The sequence below is a fragment of the Chlamydotis macqueenii genome, chromosome 9, assembly GCF_036417535.1.
Source record: "Chlamydotis macqueenii isolate bChlMac1 chromosome 9, bChlMac1.mat, whole genome shotgun sequence".
In the NCBI taxonomy this organism is placed as follows: Eukaryota; Metazoa; Chordata; class Aves; order Otidiformes; family Otididae; genus Chlamydotis; species Chlamydotis macqueenii.
Window position 1 is genome coordinate 19016919 of NC_141564.1, and position 18934 is coordinate 19035852.

The 18934-nt window shown below is 50.2% G+C and overlaps 1 protein-coding gene across 5 annotated transcripts in view; it reads right to left on the bottom strand.

The window, feature by feature from the left end:
• Positions 1-870: 870 nt before the first annotated feature.
• The window catches only part of LOC147599726 (uncharacterized), a 249732-nt gene continuing 231668 nt past the window's right edge, over positions 871-18934 (bottom strand). For 2 of the 5 annotated variants that reach the window (XR_015259353.1, XR_015259354.1), the window contains one exon: positions 871-2688. Coding sequence is in view for 2 of the 5 variants with exons in the window: in XM_086754604.1 (XP_086610730.1) it covers positions 8337-8383 (47 nt within the window). In the remaining 3 variants the exon portion in view is untranslated. Of the gene's footprint in view, positions 2689-8001; positions 8384-18934 lie in introns of those variants that run through there. The other 3 variants (XM_086754604.1, XM_086754605.1, XR_015259355.1) reach the window with 2 other exon arrangements.

Consider the following 18934-nt stretch of genomic DNA (forward strand, 5'->3'; position numbering starts at 1 on the left):
TAGGGACTCTTGTTGTAGTAACCTATGGGACTTCTCAGTGGTACAGTGATATTTAGCGAGTAGAGAGGCTCAGACACTCATCCTGAACTGTATTTAATAGCCCCATCTCTGCGCAGCCCCTGCAAGCTCAGGGGAACTGCTCAACAGGTGAGTGACTAGGAAGAAGGATGTCAAAGCCAAGCCCTCTCCTGCGAGGCACAAGAAGTGTTTGGGCAAGATTCCCACTGGGATAAGTTTGCATAATTTTTCTAAGACTTGGAGAAAGTATTAATGCAATTTTCTTCCTTCAGAACAGTTTTAGTCACTTAAAGTCAGAGAACATTTTCCACCTGGGAGACTGGACTCTGCTCCTCAGTGCAGTTCCACTTACTCACCTGATGACTACCAGTTACTCATGTGAGCAACACACGCGGAGCTGAGGTTTTGTAGAAGTGAGAATAAAATACAAGAGCAAATCCACTTGCTCAGAAGGGCAAGTTTCTAGATTTTATAACAAAATCAGACCTCTGCAGCATCCTCTCCCTCCTCCACATTGTTTGTTGCTTTAAATCTTAGAGGAAAAAAAAATATCATATTCGCTATATGCATGATCTTAGAATGACCACAATTTTCACCTACAAAAATACATAACCAAATTTGTGGCTTATCTATTTGTATTACAAATCAGTAAGGGAACTAGCCTGTGAAACTCTCACACTTTCATTCCACGCTGTTCTGAATGCTACTTAATTTCCTGGTTTAAAAGTAAAATTACACAGATTAAGAGCCTTTGGAATCTAAAAAGAATGTACATATTAGAGAAGTTAGTTCCCAAAATAAACAACCCACTTTAATAAGCAGCCTCCTGGTTTTTATGATATTATGAAAAAAAGATGTTTCACAGAAATCTAGTTTAACACATGTCAGTCAACTTCATTTACAAGTTCAAAATCCAGAGGCAAATAAAATATTAGTTTGTTTTGGAATATATAAAGTGCTAATTTTTCATTATTAATGCACTGAAATACTTGATACAATGTCATTAGAGAAGAAAAAAATAGTTGCCAGAAGAGTTTATTTAAAGAACCATTATTGCTAATAAAAACTTTCCACTAACAAGGATTTTTAAAATTGTTTTTTAATATGCTTTTAATGACCTCTACTCCTCATACCTACCTCCTTGCTTCCCAAACTGTTTGTACTGTCCCCAATAACACTCAGTGGAAAGCTGTCGTTCCTGGCTAAATCCTTACTTAGGTTGGATGCTATGCCTCCGTTAGACAGGGTCACAAGGTCACAATCGATTTTGGAGGCCACCTGGAGAGTCCAGGCCGTGAACTGACTCAAAAAATTTATATCAGAGCTGGAATGGTCCACCTCCCAGGGCTCAGCCTGTGCTAACACCCCAACCGCAGGATGGAGCCTGCCAGGCCCAGCTCAGGGAGAGGCCAGAGTTGTTGACCCCGTTAGCTGACCTCTTCAAACTTCAGGAGAATTTTTCTGGCAGTTACCAGGGTGACTGGGCACTCCAAGCTTATCCTTCTTACTGAAAAAAAAAAAAAAAAAAAAAAAAATTAAGAAGAAAAAAAAATGTTAAAACCTACCTTGTAGCGATGTCTATCAAGAATCAAATACGTAAATCAAATACGTAAATGTTTTAATTGTTTGCTTTTCTCCTTGAGCTACTGTCGCTCTAACTGGTGCATCTGAAGAAATCATCAAGAAAACAGTTTGGCTAAAAACATTTTGATTTCTGAAAAAGTAGCGTTCAGTGGATTTAACGAGTAGCATTTCTCATATCTGCCTGTGATCGCAAATGACCCACTAAGAGGTTTATTGTGAAATAAGATTTATTTCTCTTTCTATATCTATCTCTAAATTATTACCATTCCTTATCAAATTCAGAACAAACTGAGAAAAGGCTTGGGGAAGGATTCTAGGCTGCCTAGGATTCATCTTTCTTCCTTTTAAAAACCAGCTGCTTGATGAAACAGTACGTACGTGGCAATACATTGCATGGATCTCTTAAGAAGAGGCTGCGTAGCCCATTTAATATACCATGAAATATTATTTAAAAAGAGGGAAAAAAAAAAAAAGTCATCAGACATCGTTACCGTTGTTTTTTTCAGGCACTTTGAACACTAATCATTTCACATATAAAATTTACCAGGTAAGCAAGGTCTCGTGATGCTGACAGAAAACACTTGGAACACACCAGGGGATCAGAGAGCGCACTAAGTAAACAAGAAAACAAAGTGCATTCTTCATTTCTAAAACAAAAGGGGAAAACTGGTGCTTCTTAATTTCAGAGCAACCACGTATTATATACAAAGCTTTTATGTAAATTTTCCTCCTGCTTCTATACTTGAAATAGCATCTTGCGAAAGGGAGCACACGGCGTTACAGCTGGAAAAATCCGACTTAAGGGCTCCTGATGGCAAACTGTCAATCAGAATTCCCTGTTTGTTATGAACTGCTCCTTTCTAGAGTACAGCTAAACAGAGGTTTAATGATTGAAAGTTTAACGTCATTTTGTCTCACACACGGTTTTGAAGTATCTTCTGTTGTTTGAAGAGTTAAATATGAATATTCAAAGTGCTGCTCAGCCACTGCTCTGCGCTCCTCCTGGGCTTCTCCCCTGGCAGCGCTGAGATGGCAGCAGGGACCGGGCTGCTGAGTTGCTTCTCACAGGGGGAGATCCCGCAGATCCTATGGGTGAAAAAACAAAGCAGGAGATTCGGGGGTGAAAAGCAAAAAGCAAATAAACCCATCTTTTGTCCCAGATTTATTTTTCATTTCTGCTGAAAGGATGAGAAAAAGGCAGGCCAGTGTATGTGTATTAACCAACATGAAAAAAAAGTGAATACAGGCATGGTTAAAGGACTCTTTCTCCTTTCAAAACTGGTTCAATTGCTTTGAAATATCATACGCCTCGATGCTAAATAGATACATAAACACATGATAATATTATTTAGCAATTTTGAATTAAACATGAAAACAATTTAAATTAAAAACACTTAAAGATTGTTTTCCTATTATTAGGGATGTGTTAGAAAAAGGCTAAGCCTCTCATTAAGAGACGAATTTTTTCATTTGTGTTTTTATTATGGCCATACAAGATGGTTTTATGTTTTCCCTTTTTTTTCTGCATGGAATAATGTAAATTGAAACAATCAGGTGACTGATTAATAGGCTAGTAGGAAGAAAAGAAGTGTTTGTTGCATTTTATTTTAATTTTTGCATCCTTTTTGAACAACGCTGTATATAGAAGCATGTGCCTTTCAATTAGATAGCATGATTTATGAAGTCATGCTCAGGGCTAGCCAGGTTGTTGACTCAGATTAGAGCTGTGATGCCAGCTCATTCCCTGGTGACAAACACTGACTGTCCTTCCCGCAGCCAGGCACCCCTGGCAGCCTTATGAAAAGACCTTGTGGTTGGCAGAGCACTGAGCAGGAAATGAGGTCCTCTCCGGTTTGGGCCAGAGATGACTGGAGTTACAGAAAGCTGTAAAGCAAAATCAGCATCTCCTGAGTCACAGGCTTTAAGGTCCAGGGGACCCCGCAGCTCCCGGTGTGACCTGGCCCACCAGCACTGCATCACTCCGTCGTGGGAAGAAGGGAGCAATTTCGCGTGGGAAAGGGGAAGTGGTCCCCCCAGACTCCCCACGTGCCCCAGCCTGGTCCTGGTGCTCAGCACCCTCCCGAGGGAATGCCTTTCTCCCTCATCCCTACCAGAGAATTTTTGGCACATCACATGGTGTTTTTCTACCAATGTAGAAAAGGCATTTAGCTCAGCCTATGGCGTGGGGATCTTTTGTGCGGCGTCCCCTCTTCTAAGAATTTCATATCTAAATCACTGGAAAGCAGGAAATCTTTATGAGCTACTGAGAAGCTCTGCGCAATGTTAGCCTCAGCATAGACAGCTGCAGACCGCAGAGCATCTTGCCTTGCAGGTACTACAGCAACCCAGAGACCTGAACCTGAAATGGGGGAGCTCAGCACCCTGTTTCAAAGATCTCTGAGCCGGGAAGTGAGCCCCTGGGAAGAGGTTAGAAACTCTTGCTGAATTTACGGAGAAGGACTCCCTGGTGCTCTCTGTGCCACACTTTCAGTCTGAATTCCCTGAATGCAATTGAAACAATAATATTTAGACCATTTGGGGCAGAGATTATTGCTCTAATAAATTGTTTTTTTATTGGTTCATTGTGGCAAATAAGCCCCCGATTGATTTTTCTCCTAATCAGCATGGAGAATGCATTCCGAGGTAATTAAATCCCGTGTAACTGGGCACTTGTGTTCGCTTGTCTCTTGGCTTGCGGTGCTGTGAGATACGGCGCATCAAAAGCTATACTGTACGCGATAGGCGCCCTGCCAGCCCGGGCAGCAGTGATGCTGGCTGGCCTTTCCTGTCCTGACAGTGAGTGCGGCTGCAGCACCTCTGGAGCAGCGCGCATCGCTTGGAAGACGCAGGAAAAGTTATAGGAGGAGGAGGATGGCCACAGATAAGGGCTTTTCTCTCGAGGAAGGTTTGACCCCCATCTCTGAAAAGACTGCCAGAGACGCAGGGGCCGGGTGTGTCGCCCCCCCTGCAGGTGCCTGCCGCGGCTCCTCTCCCCGCCGCCCGTGGGCCCCCGGCCCCACGCGGGCCCCGGCCCCACGCACCCCCCCTCCGCCGGCGGGAGCGCGGCCGGGCTGCCAGGCGGGCAGTTTTGAAGAGTCGATCTTCATAATACAAATCCCCCGGCTTCGCCTCCCCGCCAGCGGCGCGAGCCAGCTTTTTAATTGAATCCCGGGGATTTGGCCGCGGCCGAAAGCCCCGGTTCGGGCCCCAGCGTCGTGGGTCCCGTGTGCCCCCCCCCCCCCACCACCACCACCACCACGGGAGCGGAGCCGTCTCTCGGGGGTTGATCTCTCGGCTCCAAAACCGGGGGAGGGGGGACTTTGGGTGAGCCCCCTCCCTCCCCGAAGCACCCAGGAGGTGGATAGCGGCCGCGGGCTCTCCGCACCCCGCGCAGAGCGAGCGGGGCCAGAGGCGGCAACGGGGGGGTCCCAGGTTGCTCCTGCCCGACGAGGGCTTTAGGGGAGGGGGGGCTTAGGCCGGATCCTGCCCATTCTATACGTTAATGCTCTTTTCTCTCCGGCTGCAGGGAAGCAGGCCAGCGGATAATTACCCCTCACTGCCATCCGCAGAGCTGGCCTAATCCGAAAGCTCAAGTGCCCGTAAGTAAAACTTCAGGAAAAGTTATTGAAACTGACAAATACAGGGTGACAAATAATCAATAAAAGCCCAGTCCCACATCCTTTATTGTTTCCAGGCACTAACAGCAAGTAATGAAACCTCGGCGAGAAGGGGAGGGAGCAGCGGGCAGCGGGAGCTGGGCTGGCTCCTGGAAAGCCCCCGCTTGGAGAAGCCAAGGGAAGGACCCGGCAGCACGAAGGAGCCGGTCCCGTCCTCACGCGGGACAGGAAGATGCCCCCACCCCCCCCCGAGCCCCTCCCTGCGCCCGCCCGCAAGGCGCCGGCCCCGCACCGGGAGCGGCTGCGCGGCCCCGCTGCCGCCCCCGGGCCGCGCACGGAGCCCATGTGCCCGCGCAAACCCCCGGCCCCGCGGTCTGCTCCCTAAAATACAGAACGTATCCGGACACCAAACGCGCTGCTTCTAATGAGCGTTTCGACCCTGGATTTTCCACGCCGCGGTTTCTAAAGTTTCAGCGAAGGACGCCGGGCAAGATAAATCCGTGCTGTCGTTTCTCTCCCTTTCTGTCTCTCCGAATTAAGTTCTGATCTATCAGTTTAAACACTGGCCAGAAAGTTGATTCACTTTCTGTTAGGATTTCGGGTTAAACCGGGGGCTCCTCCAGTGTCTTTAAGCTCTTGAGCCGTGCAAATGAACTGCAGTGTCACATAATCGATAGGGAAAACTCAGCTGTCACGGATCCGAAAGCAGCCTCCTGCCACAGCCGTAACGTGATTTGGCATTTCAAAGTTTGGAAACGTGCTGTTTGCGCGTCCGGGGCTCGGGGAAGGAAGAGCTGAGCAGAGGGACGGGGCGATGCGCTGGGGCGGGGGGGAGGCAGCCCACAGCCCCCCCCCGAGCCCCCGAGCCCCGCACCGCGGGACCCGCTGCCGCCGCTCTCCAACCCCCCGCCCCCCCCCCCCCGACACACGCTGCGAAAGTTGTTTCCCAACTTGGGCGTTTGGGGAGGGTTGACCCAGAACAAATCTCAGTGTCTCGGTGGCCGCTTCCAAAGCGGCCGTGCCCCCCGCCCCACGCCTGCGGGACGTGCCCATCTGGAGCCCGCACCGTGAGAGCAGCCGTGCCGCGCACAGCCACAGCGGCCATCAGTCACCGAAAGCCACACGCTTCAGTGGGCCGGGAATAAAACGAAGTCCTGGTGACGCCTGGTTAAACCACTGACCCTCTTGCGAGGGCTGGAAAAGGGTGGGGGGAGGCGACCCCCTCCTGGCAAACCCAACTTTAGGAGGGGGGTGTGCTTCTCGCCCGGCAATGCCCACAGAGGCCGGGCCCCTCTCACCAGAGCTGGCGGGGCCGTGCCGAGGGGGGCTCAGCTTCGCCGTTTCGGGGTCCCCCAGGGTCGGAGGTAGGGGGGTGCAGGCAGAATCCCCCGGCCCGCTGGGGGCCCCGGGCACGGATGGGTGGGATGCAGTGGAAGCAGGGGCAGCTGGTGTAGACACGGATTTACCCACCAAAAGGTTTAATTTTATATCGGCTTGGGTGAAAAAAATAAACCTGCGGGCAGGGTGTGCTCCGAGTTGCGGAGTAATCGCTGCCCTCGCCCCCCTGCGCACCCCTGTTTGTGGGTACACACAGGCACATGCACAAGAAAACAACTTAGGCAGCGTGTTCAGATGCTTTCTGGAAGGGGAGGGTTTTAGCTTCAAATTAGGAAGCTCTCTCAGATGAACGATAAATTTCTCTTTGGTCAGGCTGCAGCGTTTGATCATATCTTTGTGTTTTTGTCCCCATCACAAAGGGACCCGCAGGCTGAATCAAGAAATAGGATTTCAGATCGTTTGATTTGACATAAGGAAACTGTTGCATTTGTAATATTATAACACTCTAAAGGGGGAAAATGAAACCTCTGTAGCTGAGACAAGGAGTGTGCTTAAGTAACACTACATTTCAATCCCCATTTGGATATAATTTAAGTCTTCTCTGGCTTACAGTAATATACTCTCCAACCTTGAGGCTATCCAAAAGGGGGGATTTAATGAGGCCGAGTTTATACACTTATATAATTTAGAGGTTTCGCTGTAGCTGTAAAACGACAATTGGTACATGTGTAGTGCAAAAGAGCTGAAATCCCATCCAGGGACCAAGTTGGTTCTTTCTGAAGGAGCTGTCATTTCCAGCAGGGGGGACACAAAGAGGAAGCCAGGAGCGATGGAGCTCTGATCTCCACGAAGGAGAGATAACCACCTGATTAAAATGGGGCTCTTGTTCCCTGTCACTCGATCGTCGTGTGAACTTACCTTATTTACAATTATAGGCAATGAGTGAGCGGCCCAGACTGCGATACACCTATAGCTTTGAGTTTACCCTTCCCTTTGTTATCAAGATCATCTCTAGGACAGATTTCTGGACCACTCGTGACGTGGCAGCACAGAAACACTGTTGAGGACGGAGGGGATTTGGGCATTCAGAGCCCTACATGCAAGCACAGGGTTATTCACACGTATGCCCCCCTGCTGGGAGCCGAGCAAGGGGCCCGGCCGGGCAGAACCAGCCTGTGGAAATCAGTATTTACAGTACTCAGCATGTGTAAGCACCACCAGAAAGCAAAGGCGCACTACGTTGCATGAAATATTGTTTTGTACTCAACATCTGGCACTTGCTTGTTTTCCAGGTGAATCCAGGCTGTTGGAGAACACCCTGCTTTCGGGTCACTCTGGAGGCCAAGCATGGACCAACAGCATCGGACAACGATGTACATCTCTGCTGGAATTTAATGCACTTTGTTCTCAATTTTAACATTAAGTGGTGCAGTGTTTGCCAGATTATTATCCCACTATTGCATTTGTCTCTTATGTCTAGTGTCTGTCATTACACAAAGCATCTTGAAGAGCTAATTTCAAAAGACAGGAAGTCTACACTTACTATAAAAGTCATTAAATTAGCATGACAAGCATAAAGTTCCTAGGTTATAATTTGGTTATAGATCTGAAATCTTCCCTGCTTTCTCTCTCCACTTGAAGGATGAAGGCTGCAGCAAGGCACTGACTCGAAGTTAGGACAATTGAGCTGCAGAGAGCACAGTGGAGGAACGGGGAGAGATGCGGCTCCATCCCCACCTTGTTGGCAGTGCAGTGGGTGACAAGATCTCTGATTTCCCCTCACGTCTCCCGGCAGCCAGAGAAAGGTGTGATCAGATGGTCTTCTACTACAACAGGTGGGAACAAAAAAAAAATGAATACATCTCAATGTATTTCTCGTTGATTAAAACGTTGCTTGAATAGCAGGAAGCTCTCTTGCCTTTTAGATCCCAGTGAACGCTAAGATGGGAAGATGTGTTATAAAAGCAGCCATTGGCTGTTTGCACTAAAGCTGCAGCGCATCCCATTTATTTTAATCGCTTCTTCATTTCGAAAGAAAGCTGAGGAGAGGAGGGGAAGAGCTACTTCTGCCAGCTCCCTGTGTATCTGCACCGACCTGGGGGCTTGCAGGGGCCCCCGTGCTGCCAGGCCACGGCAGGGTGGGAGCACCCAGCCGAGCACCCTCTCCCTGACACACTGCATTCCGACAACGAGAAAATTAGAGAACAGACGGGGCATTCAAATGTGGTGCTCACAGGAGAGGCTGCCCTGGTAGTTATTTAGGCTAAAAATCTGCTGTCAAGTTGTTGTGGGTTTTGTTTTTTTTTTTTTTCCGCCAGGATCAGCAAGGTGCGTTTCTGTGGGCTGGTTTGTTTTGCTTTTATCCAGGCACGCTGCAAACTGTGGAGGCTTTCCATTTACCTTTTCTTCTTTAAGCGTTTTAATTATCATCACTGACCTGTTGGGCATACCTACAGTATCAATGTCCCTTTTACATTGCTGCCTTCCCTTTCTCTGCATGTTTCTGCTATTTAACACTTGCTACCTTTGCCATTGGAGTCCTAGAGTGACCCCCATGGGTATCTTTGAAAGAAAGACCCTCTGCATTCCAGCACTGCCTCCTTACCCAAGTAATAGCAAAGGGACCATTCAGACGCATGGACCACACTGAAGCATTAATTAGGCTGATGAAATCCATAGAAATGTATGGATTCAGCATAATCGAGTTTCTTCTGCTGGCTATAGTTAAGGAATACGTGAGCAGCTGGGAGAATAGAAAGTACTGTTAGGGTGAAGTCATGCATGTAATTGAGTATATTTAACATAACCATTTTAATGATCAGTGATTAAAAGTGCATCCACTTAAATTGTATACCTCTGCAATTTGTCCATATCAACTTTAGAGCACACACAAAGAAAAGGTCGTCATATAAATTTATAAACAAGATCCCTTCCTGGCTGCGCATGACTCGAGCCGGAATGATAACTCAGCAGCAGCGAGGGGGAAAAGGCCTTTCGCGAGAAAACAGCTACGCCAGAGCGATATTAATTAATCACTGGTTTGGCCCCTTTTCTCTCCTATGCAGTCACAGCATTAGAAGTGCATAATAAGTGAGTTTTCTTTTCATCCGTAATTATTTATAACAATTAGATCACTCGGGGGAAAAAAAATAAATCCCTGGGTCTCTTTCCCATATTAAAGGCATATCTTTTTCCCCACTCGACAATATTGTGGGTACGTGTGTGTGTGCATATACCTGTATTCAAATAAAATGTGGGTTGGTTTTTGGTTGGTTTGTTTGTTGTTGGTTTTGGTTTTTTTTTCTCCCCGGAAACGTTGCTGGGCACCCAGAAAGGAAACTATAAAGATTTAAACTTTTCCCCTCGCTAAACTTCTGCACGGAGGGGTTATGGCTGGGACCACGGGCAGTGTTTGGGGGAGACGCAGCTGATGGGCCCGACCATGTCTCCTTGCAGGAGAACCCCGCAGAATGGGAAATTAGCAGTGGAAATCTGCTCGTGGGGACCAGATCCCACAAAGCCCACGCGTTGGGAAGGCTGAGTGTCTCTCTCTCGCCTATTCAATCTGCCCAGGCTGGATGCAGCGAATAAATAGAGTCATTGTGGAGCTCATCCACAAACCGACCCAGCTCCCTCCCCCACCCCTTCTCGCCCTCCCCCCGTCCCTTTATGCTTAAACGCACACAAATCCGCAACCGCTTTGCCCTAAGAGGAGCCCAAACTTTTCTTCCCTTTACTGTACAAGGCCTGTGGGAAAGTTTTACCCACACGTATGGAATATGTACTTATGGGAGAGAGCCGGAGGGGGTCACGCTGGGTAGGGGACCAGAGGAGCCTGCCAGGGGAAGGACCCATCCCGCCCCCCCCACCCCACCCCGCGCCGAAGATAACGGTTCAAAGTAGCCAGATGCATTAAACAGCCACAAAAGGGGCGGAGTGGGAAGGTTCACTTAAGTTTCTGGTGGAAAACTTAAATGGGGCTGCCCCCCTCCCGCCCTTCCCAGCGTGGCTGGAAGGGGAAATCCATTTGGAGTCAGCCCTGCCAGGCGGCCCGCGGCCCGGGCGGCAGCTCCGCGCCCGGGGAAGTTGCTCCGTGCGAGAGAATTTGCAGCCTTGAAAGCATATTTTTCTTCCAGCTATGGTGGCACTTAAATGATAATGTAGGCAATGAAACCGGGGAGATTTATATCTTTTGGAAAGTAGGACGAGCCAGATGGTAATAGCGTCATTAACAAACAAACTTAGGATCTGCAAGTGAAGCTTGAAATTGGGAAAGAGATCTGGAGAACAAAAGGAGCTGCTGTTGGGGGGAAGCGGGGGGGGGGTAAGACTCCCTCTTCTGCCGGCCAAATCTAAGAGCACATTCTGGAGGGGCTGCTCCTGCCCAGCGCTAGATAATAAACGACGGCTTTTTCCTCCCCTGTTGCGACTGAGAAAGGACAGAGAAAACTTTTGCAATAGGCAAATGTGGCATTTATTTATGTGTAACCCTTTGTAGTCTCAAGTGTCCCAAATGGGCCTTTAATTCAAATCCCTAGTTTGATACGGAGAGATCGCCTCTCCCAAGTTTATTTTAGAGAAACAAAGCGCCGCTTGTGGAAGTTGAAGGGCCAAGAGTTCAGTAATTATTTTTTTGAATTAATAGTAACGAATAAATATTAAAGGTTAAACGTTATTTGCAGAGAGAGTGGAAACATCTGCGGGATTTATTGTGTCCTCTTGTCTTTTTTTTTTTTTTTTCCCCGAAATGCTCACTGTTTGCTAGGAGGCACCGACACAGCAGCGGGCGGAGGTTCCCAAGGCAGAGTCGGGGTGCGGGAGGGTTTCTCCCCTCCATCACCCTTCGGGCTTGCTCTCTAAACCCACACCCAGGGTGTCTCGGTGGCCAGAGGAAGGGCCGTCAGCACAGATTTACCCAGCAGAGTCCATAAACACAGGAGAGCCACCGGCTCCAGGGCTTCAGCAGGAGGGATGTGGTGTTTGCCTCCTAAATTTTAACCAGTATGATCCCAAACGCAAGAGAAATGTTTGGAGGTCTTTAGAAAACCCTTCCAGAGTAAAGTTGGTCGTTATTAGATGATTAATGATTTAAAAGATGTCTGTTAACAGCCCCAAGTTGAGAGACACGGACCCACGCTGTAAAGTAAAAATCTAACGTGATTTTTTTTTTAAATGTGCTGGAGATCTTTAAAAGCCCCGAGGACTTACCCTTAAGGCATTATTCAAAGAAAAAAAAAACTGAGACTGGCGGTTCGTCACAGGCAATTGTAAAGGGTTTCAAAGGACCGATCAAACGAGTTGGAGAGTAATCTACATTAAAGTCCGGATGGCAGTGTTACAACATGCACCTGCAGGGTATTTGCTATCCGTGCCCCTTACAGAGCTACAAATCACCATTAAAGAAAGCTGCTTAAGCTTCCTCCTCGCTTCTAGAAAGACTTACTCGGGCTCCTTCACTTTGATATTTATACATCTTGTTATTGATAAGTGTGGGGCTGTTCAGCGCTCCCTTCCCCCTCTTGGATAGCCCCCGGCCACTTTTGCACCCCCCTAGCCCTCCCCTCCCCCCCGCACTGCTCCAGGAAGCCCAGCCCCACGGAAGACACGCGTGGGAGTAGGGTCCCTCCCCTGCGCGGAAACCCGCCAAGCGCCAAGCCGGGAGAAATTTTCTTTTATTTTATTTCTCCGGTTCCCCCCGCAAACCGGCGCTGCCGGGGGGCACGCTGGGTGTCCCGGCGGATTTTCTCGCAGTTTGGGAAGGCGCAGACATGGAAATGAGCTCACGGGGATTGGGGGGGGTGGGGGGAGTGGCAGCCGGCCGGCCTCCCCCGCCCCGACCCGGCCCGCTGCAGCCCGGGGCTCCGGGACATCTCTCTCCTGTTGCTGGATTTTGGGAAAAGTCGCGGCAGTTCCAGGCAGCACTGCGCAGAGCCCCGGAGCAGGCGCGGTTAACCCTTGGCACGCCGCCCCAGCGCCCCCACGGGCAACATCCAGCGTGGGCGGTGCTCCCCACTCCGGGAGGTGATGGCAGCGGGGAAAAGTAAAGTTGTAAACCAACCAAACAAGCTGGGAAATGTAAAGCTAAAAAAAAAACAACAACAAAAAAAAAAGTCAAGTTTTTCCTTCCACTCGAGGAGAAAAAGGCTCAATAGTCAACGGGGATTCATCGACCGCTTCCCACGGTTGCAGGCAGGGCTGGCAACCCCCAGCCACTGAACCTGGATTCCTATCTCGGGAAATTTCAATACTTTCCTCGAGTGGGTTCTTGCAAACGAACAAAAAAAAACCCGCACCACGTCGCAGGTGTGAGGCTGGTGCCGCCGGTTTTTGGGGAGATCGAGGGTCTAGCCTCGGGGTGCCGGGGGCACGGGGAGCCCTGCAGCATCGCTGCGGCGTGGGAGGACCCCGGGAGGAAGCAGAGGGGTGCGTCGCCGTGATTGCTGCGGGAGAGGACTGAGCTAGTTTGTGTCAATTTCTTTTTTTTTTTTTTTTAAGGAATAAAAGAAAAAAAAAAAGCACAAAAAGAAGGGAAAATATCCCGAATTTGGAGTGCCTGCCTCGTCTCTTGGCACGAGTGTCTGCCTCGTCTCTCTGCCCCCCCGCCCCCACACAGCGCGCATTGTTGGGGCTGGGGGCTCAGAGGCAGGACGGGGCAGGGGCTCGCCAAAGTTTGCCAGATCATCTCCTCTCCCGCGGAATCGCCCTCGGAGGGGCTGGCGGTGCGGGAGGGGAGCGGGATCCCCTCAAGCGCAAGAGAAAAACGCGCAGCACCCAACTCGGGCAGCAACGCGCAGCCCAAGGCTGGCAGAACGGATGCGCGCTGGGATGCGCTCCCCCCCCCACCCCCCCAGTCAGAAGTCGCGCAGCTTCTCCCTCGGAGCAACCCCGGGGGGATCCCTGCCCCCGCAGCCGTGCCCCCCTGCACCCAGCCGGAGCAGGGCCGTTTCTGGCCCTGGCACGGTGAAGCCAGGAGGGTTTGGGGCAATTGGGCCGGAAAAGCGGGGAGGGCGAGGGGGCGGGAGGGCGGGATTGGACAGGCAGGAACCCCCCAGGGCAGCGGGTGGCACATAAGGGGGCTCTCTGGGGGGCCCATCCTGCTGCCCCCCCTCCACCACCATCGGGCCGGGCAGGCCCTGGCACCTTCCCTGCGCAACTTGCAGTCGCTTCCAAACTGTTGCAAAACAAACCCCGAGCACGTTTACAAGGCTGGCGAGAAGGTGGCGAACCGCAGCGCCCAGACCTCAAACCCCCCCGACCCTCCCCCCTCCGGGCCCGCAGCTGATGGGGGGCCCGGGGCGAGGGACGAGCGGGGGGAGAGCCCAAGCGCACTCGGTGGGTACGGCCAAGGCGGCGGTCTGAGCGCTGTGTAGCAACCAGGGAAAGGGGTGTACGAGCGGCTGGAAGATTTAGGTTGTTGCTAGGATGGGAGAACAAAAAATCTTCAATAAGTCGGGGAAGGAGTGGGGGGAGGAGGGGGCAGTGGGGGAGGGAGGGGGGTTACAAGGTTTGTCACAGGGAAAAGTGCAGACATCTGCTGGAACTTCCATATCTAAGCTGTTCATTTACAGGAGCCAACTTCTGAAATCTCCACAATTAGATCTGCATTGTTCTTTCTCAACAACACTGCCTAGAAAGAAAAGGTCTTCTCTGTCGGGGCCAATCCAACGAAGCGTTTGACGTTATTAAATAATAAAGCGATTGTGATTTACATTGTTGTTCAGAAAAAGGGCCAATTATCCACTGTTATGTTACCATAAAGATCATATTAACTCGAATTAGTAATCAAACAATATGCTAGCGTTAAAAGTATAGAGAGGACAACGCGACTGGTCTTGTTGCATCCTCACTTTTCTTTGTAAAACCAGGAGCACAAATACACTTGAAAGAGGCGCGGAAACTTCGTCATTAACGGGGGAAAAGTGAGAGAGGTATCGGCGTTTGTGATTAATGGTCCCCCTGTGTTGGTTGTTTTCAATTAATTCAAAGCCACCCAAATCTTACATCGATTTTTCTGTTTACAAATTAATTCTTCTTCCGAATATCGCGGGAAACGTTCCACAACGCTCCGCAAATCGGGGCGATTTTTTTTGTTCTTGTTGGTGGTGTAAGGTTGGGTTTAGGATTGGGTTTTGGGGGCGCTTCTTGTTTTGGTTTGTTTTGTTTTTTTTTTTCAGAGTAATGTTTTTAAAAGGCGTTTGAGTTCAATCCAAAGACGAGCCTCCCCGCCACCAAAACGCGAATCCAGCCGCATCCTCGCACTCTAGCAAATTTCCTCTGCCATAATCAAATAATTATTTTTATTAAAGCAGTTATTAGGTTTATAACTCATTTGCCACTTAAATTTGTGCAACCAACCAAGGCGATCTAAATAGGTTTGAGTTGCCCCTTGGGTCCGGGGTGTAAGCGGTAAGAAGGAGGATTAATTATGGGTGTGTGCAGCAATAGGACACAAAGGCTTTGGAGCAGCGCGAGGGAACGAAAGTGGGGAGTCTGGAGCGGGGAGCAGCGGCGGGTCGGCACCCCCTTCCCCGGGCGGTCCGAACACCCGGCGCACCCCCAGCCCGGAGGACCCCCGCCGGGTAAAACCCTAATTTTCCCTCCTTTTATTACGAAGCAGCAACGGGGCGAAGGCTGGCGCTGGGAGAGCTCCAACTTGTTGGCAGTAAATAAGGCGCTGTCAGGTGATGATGCTCGGGCGTGTTTGAAAGATCCCGCAAACAAAGTGCAAAGCATCTGTATTTTTGCTATAGGCGCATCGGTGTGATCTCTTCTCCCCTATGTAGACAAGATTCGTTCTTTTGTGCGCGGGAGGAAAAGATCTGACCCCTGAAACGCGCTCCAGGCATCCCCCGGCACCTGACTCTTATTTCTGATGTCATTTGTCGCCAACAGGTTTTGTTATCAGCTGGCGGGGGGGGTGTGGGGGGGTTACTCGGAGCTCAGGTAATAACCGGTGAACTGTCAGCTTCTCCCGTTTAGCAGTGTTCGGCAAAGAACGGCTTTCCCAAACTGTTCCAGGAGCTGATGCTATTTGTTACCACGACTGGGGGGGGGGGGGGGGGGGGGGGGAAGAACTTTCACAGTAACATGTTTGTTTTTTTTTTTTTTTATAAGCAAACGCCGAGCAATTTTCCTCAGCGCAATGCATCAGCAAGTATACCCAAAAGAGCTTAATCTGCTTCTTGCAGGATGGGTGCGAGGGGAGTCAGGATGGGCTGCTCCGGGATGCCATAAAAATCCCGGCTCATTGGCTTGGCCGCGATAGGATGAGGCACATTAAATGCCAGGAGGAGGGGGAGACAATCATCAGCCCCCTTGGCTGAGGAGTGAGCCCCCGCTCTGGAAATAATTTCGAATAAAACTTGAGTAACCAAGTGTAACCATCTAGCTTCCTCTGAGCAGATCGCCGAGAAAGGGAAAAAAAAAAAAAGAAGAAAAGAAAAAAAAAGTTACGGGAATGAGCAAAAAAAACCCCAATCTGGACCGAATTAATAGGAGCGCAAAGTTTTTATCCGTGTATAAGGACAATATATTAAGCCAAAAAGGAGACAGGTTATCTCTAAACAGGATTAATACGCGTTCGTGTATAGGATTAGACCATCTCATCCATTTAAAAACAGTGTCTCTCCTCCTTCTCATATAATTTTATTATATATATATATTAAAAAAAAAAAGAAAAAAAAAAGAAAAAAAACCTTTCCCCTTTAGGAGCACTGGGAAAACGCGTTTTACTGATCGAGAGCTTATTTCTTTTTTTTTTTTTTTTTTGTAATCAGATGCAACTGATGGCCCTGAATAAGCCGCCTTGTGAGGAAACGGGCCATTTTTTAAAACCTGTGATCAAAACAGACCTGTCTTCAGAGAGAGCACAGCAGATTTAAATGTTGGTCAAAAGGAGTCACAACTGTTCATTAAAAGCAAACCCTAACTAGTGCTAATGTATAGCCATTTTGTGAGCTCAGGACTGTGGAAAGAGGCGAAAAAAGTCTGAGAGTGTGAGCTGATGCCGTGCTGGCTGGCAGTGTGTGGTCTATTGTAGGGAATGTGCTTTTTCCACTGAACAGAGAGCCCCCCTCTTTTATTCCCCAGCTCTACTGCACCTGCACTGGATCAGGGAGCTACTGCCATTCACCACATCAACAGAGAAGACATCTCTGACAGCACTCAATTCATTACATTTCTTCCTGCTTTTCAAACCAACACACAAGAAAAAAAAAAAAAAAAAAAAAAAAAAGAGTATTGCCAATCAGTGCCGGTGCGGCGGGGGGGCGGGGGGGGCGCAGGGAAGAAATCTTACAATACTTGATACTCGCCACTCATTTTGGATTTCCTTAGTCAGAAAACTCACTTCTCGGCCAGTTACAACTTTTTCTTTCTGCCTTTCTCTGCGGGGGGGGGGGAAAGCTGCTGGAAGCAGGAGCCGGGGCCAGGCCACCCCCTCCCCGCACTGGGGCCCCCGCAGAAGGGAGCGAGGGGCCGAGGCCGGGCGTCCCCGGGGGAAGGACCCGCAAGTTTATTCGTCATCCGTGAGAGCGGAGCAGCCTGCTCTGGGGAGAAAGAAACGGCCAGGGAGACCAAAGGGTCCTTCGGCATTTGAGGCGGGGGGGGGGGGGGGGGGGGCGGAGTGTGCCTGGGGAGGTGGCACTGGGGCTGCTGCTCGGGCAGGGACCATGGGGCAGCTCCGGGGCCGTCACCCCCCCCTTCCCCAGCCCGGGGAGAAAGTTGTTCCCGGCCAAACTCCTCCAAAGGGACTCCGGGGAATTGAGGGTCAGTTTGGTTTCTTCAAGAACCGTTTTGGGTTTTGTGGGTTTTGTTTGTTTTTTTTTTTTCAGAAGCATTTACAAGCAAAAGAAACGGAGCCGAGGGGTTTGGATTCAGGTATTTGATCTCGCCGGATCCAGACATCTAATTAGAGTGGCCTCAGCGGCTGAAACGGTGTTAATTCCCATTGTTCCCCGCTCAGATCCCTTGGCCCTCCACCGCTGGGCCACTCTTCTTTTAAAAATCCAAAATTTAAAAAAAAATCTTTCTACTTGAAACAACAACAACAACAAAAAGTCTAGATTTCCCCCTTTTCTGGCCCATTTTCCTGCAAAAGCAAATACTCCTGGGGATTTTTTTTTTTTCCTCAGGCTCTGGCAAAGAATCACACCCCCTCAGTGGGATCTTAACAGAAATAAATCACAAGGAACTCTTGCCTACCTGAAAAGTAGGAGGAAATCCGATTGTCTGGTGTCGGGTGTAATGTGTGTATCGATAAGGAAGACACAGCCGCCTCGGAAGGGGGACCCCATTAATCTATAGGTTTCTTTACATCAACCCCGGCTCGGAAGGGTGCTTTGAAAATATTGGTTCATGTGACACGAAAGTCGCAACTACTGTGTGTGCACAACCTGGGGAGGACACGCAGCGAGAACCCGCCGCAGCGCAAACCCCACTCGCGGGGAGAGCCAGATTGCTTTTTAAGCTAAAACTAATAATTTCATAACTGATTCACATTCAATCTGGCGCCGGTGACGTCACGGGGCATTAGCATACGAGGAGGGATGAAGCCGGTGTGGCTGGAGTTGATAAGGTGTCTCCTGAGGAATTCGCCGCTTGTTTTAATACATTAATTATTTCTCTGTCTTCCGCAACTTTTTGCAATTTTAAGAGCTTAAAGGAACCATCATTCCAAGAAACGCCAGAAGGACACGTCACAGACCTTCTCCCGCGACACCCGCACCCCTGGCAGGAGCCGGGCAGCTCAGGGGGCAGCGCGGGGGGGGCGGGCAGGCCCCGGCCCTGGGCGGCGGGGTCTGGGTCGGGTCAAGCTGGACCCGGCCCGGGGTGTCCTCACTGGCCCGGGTAAACTCCGCTCGCCCGGCCGGGCCTCCCCGGCTGCCCGCAGGACAGGGGGCAGGTCTGCAGGATCGGGCCCGCAGCCTGGGATGCATGTGAGTGTGCGTGTGTGCCTGTCTCCCAAGGCACCCCTCCGCAGAATTGCCACGGGAGAGTCTCTGCAGAGGCCTGTTTCTCTCCAGCACCTGGTGGGATTCCCCCCCTCCCACCCCCCCTACCACCCCCCCTACCTCCCCCACCCCCTCCCGTTAATCACGACTTTCCGCATTTAAAAAAAAAAAAAAAAAAAAAAAAGCGCCCACATTACATCATCAGCCCTAACTGCTGCGGAGACGATGGGGTCACCAAGGTCCCGGGGCGGGGGAGCCCGCCGGGGGCCGGGCCTCCCCTCCTGCTGCCTGCCCGGGATGGGGGCACGTCCCGGCCAGTTGCGGGTGGGGGACGGGAGGCCCTGTGCCTTCTGCCGGGCTGCGGGACGAGGGACGCGTTTTGGGGGGACGCAGCCCAGCTCCGCACCCAAGGGCTTGCCGGGTTCC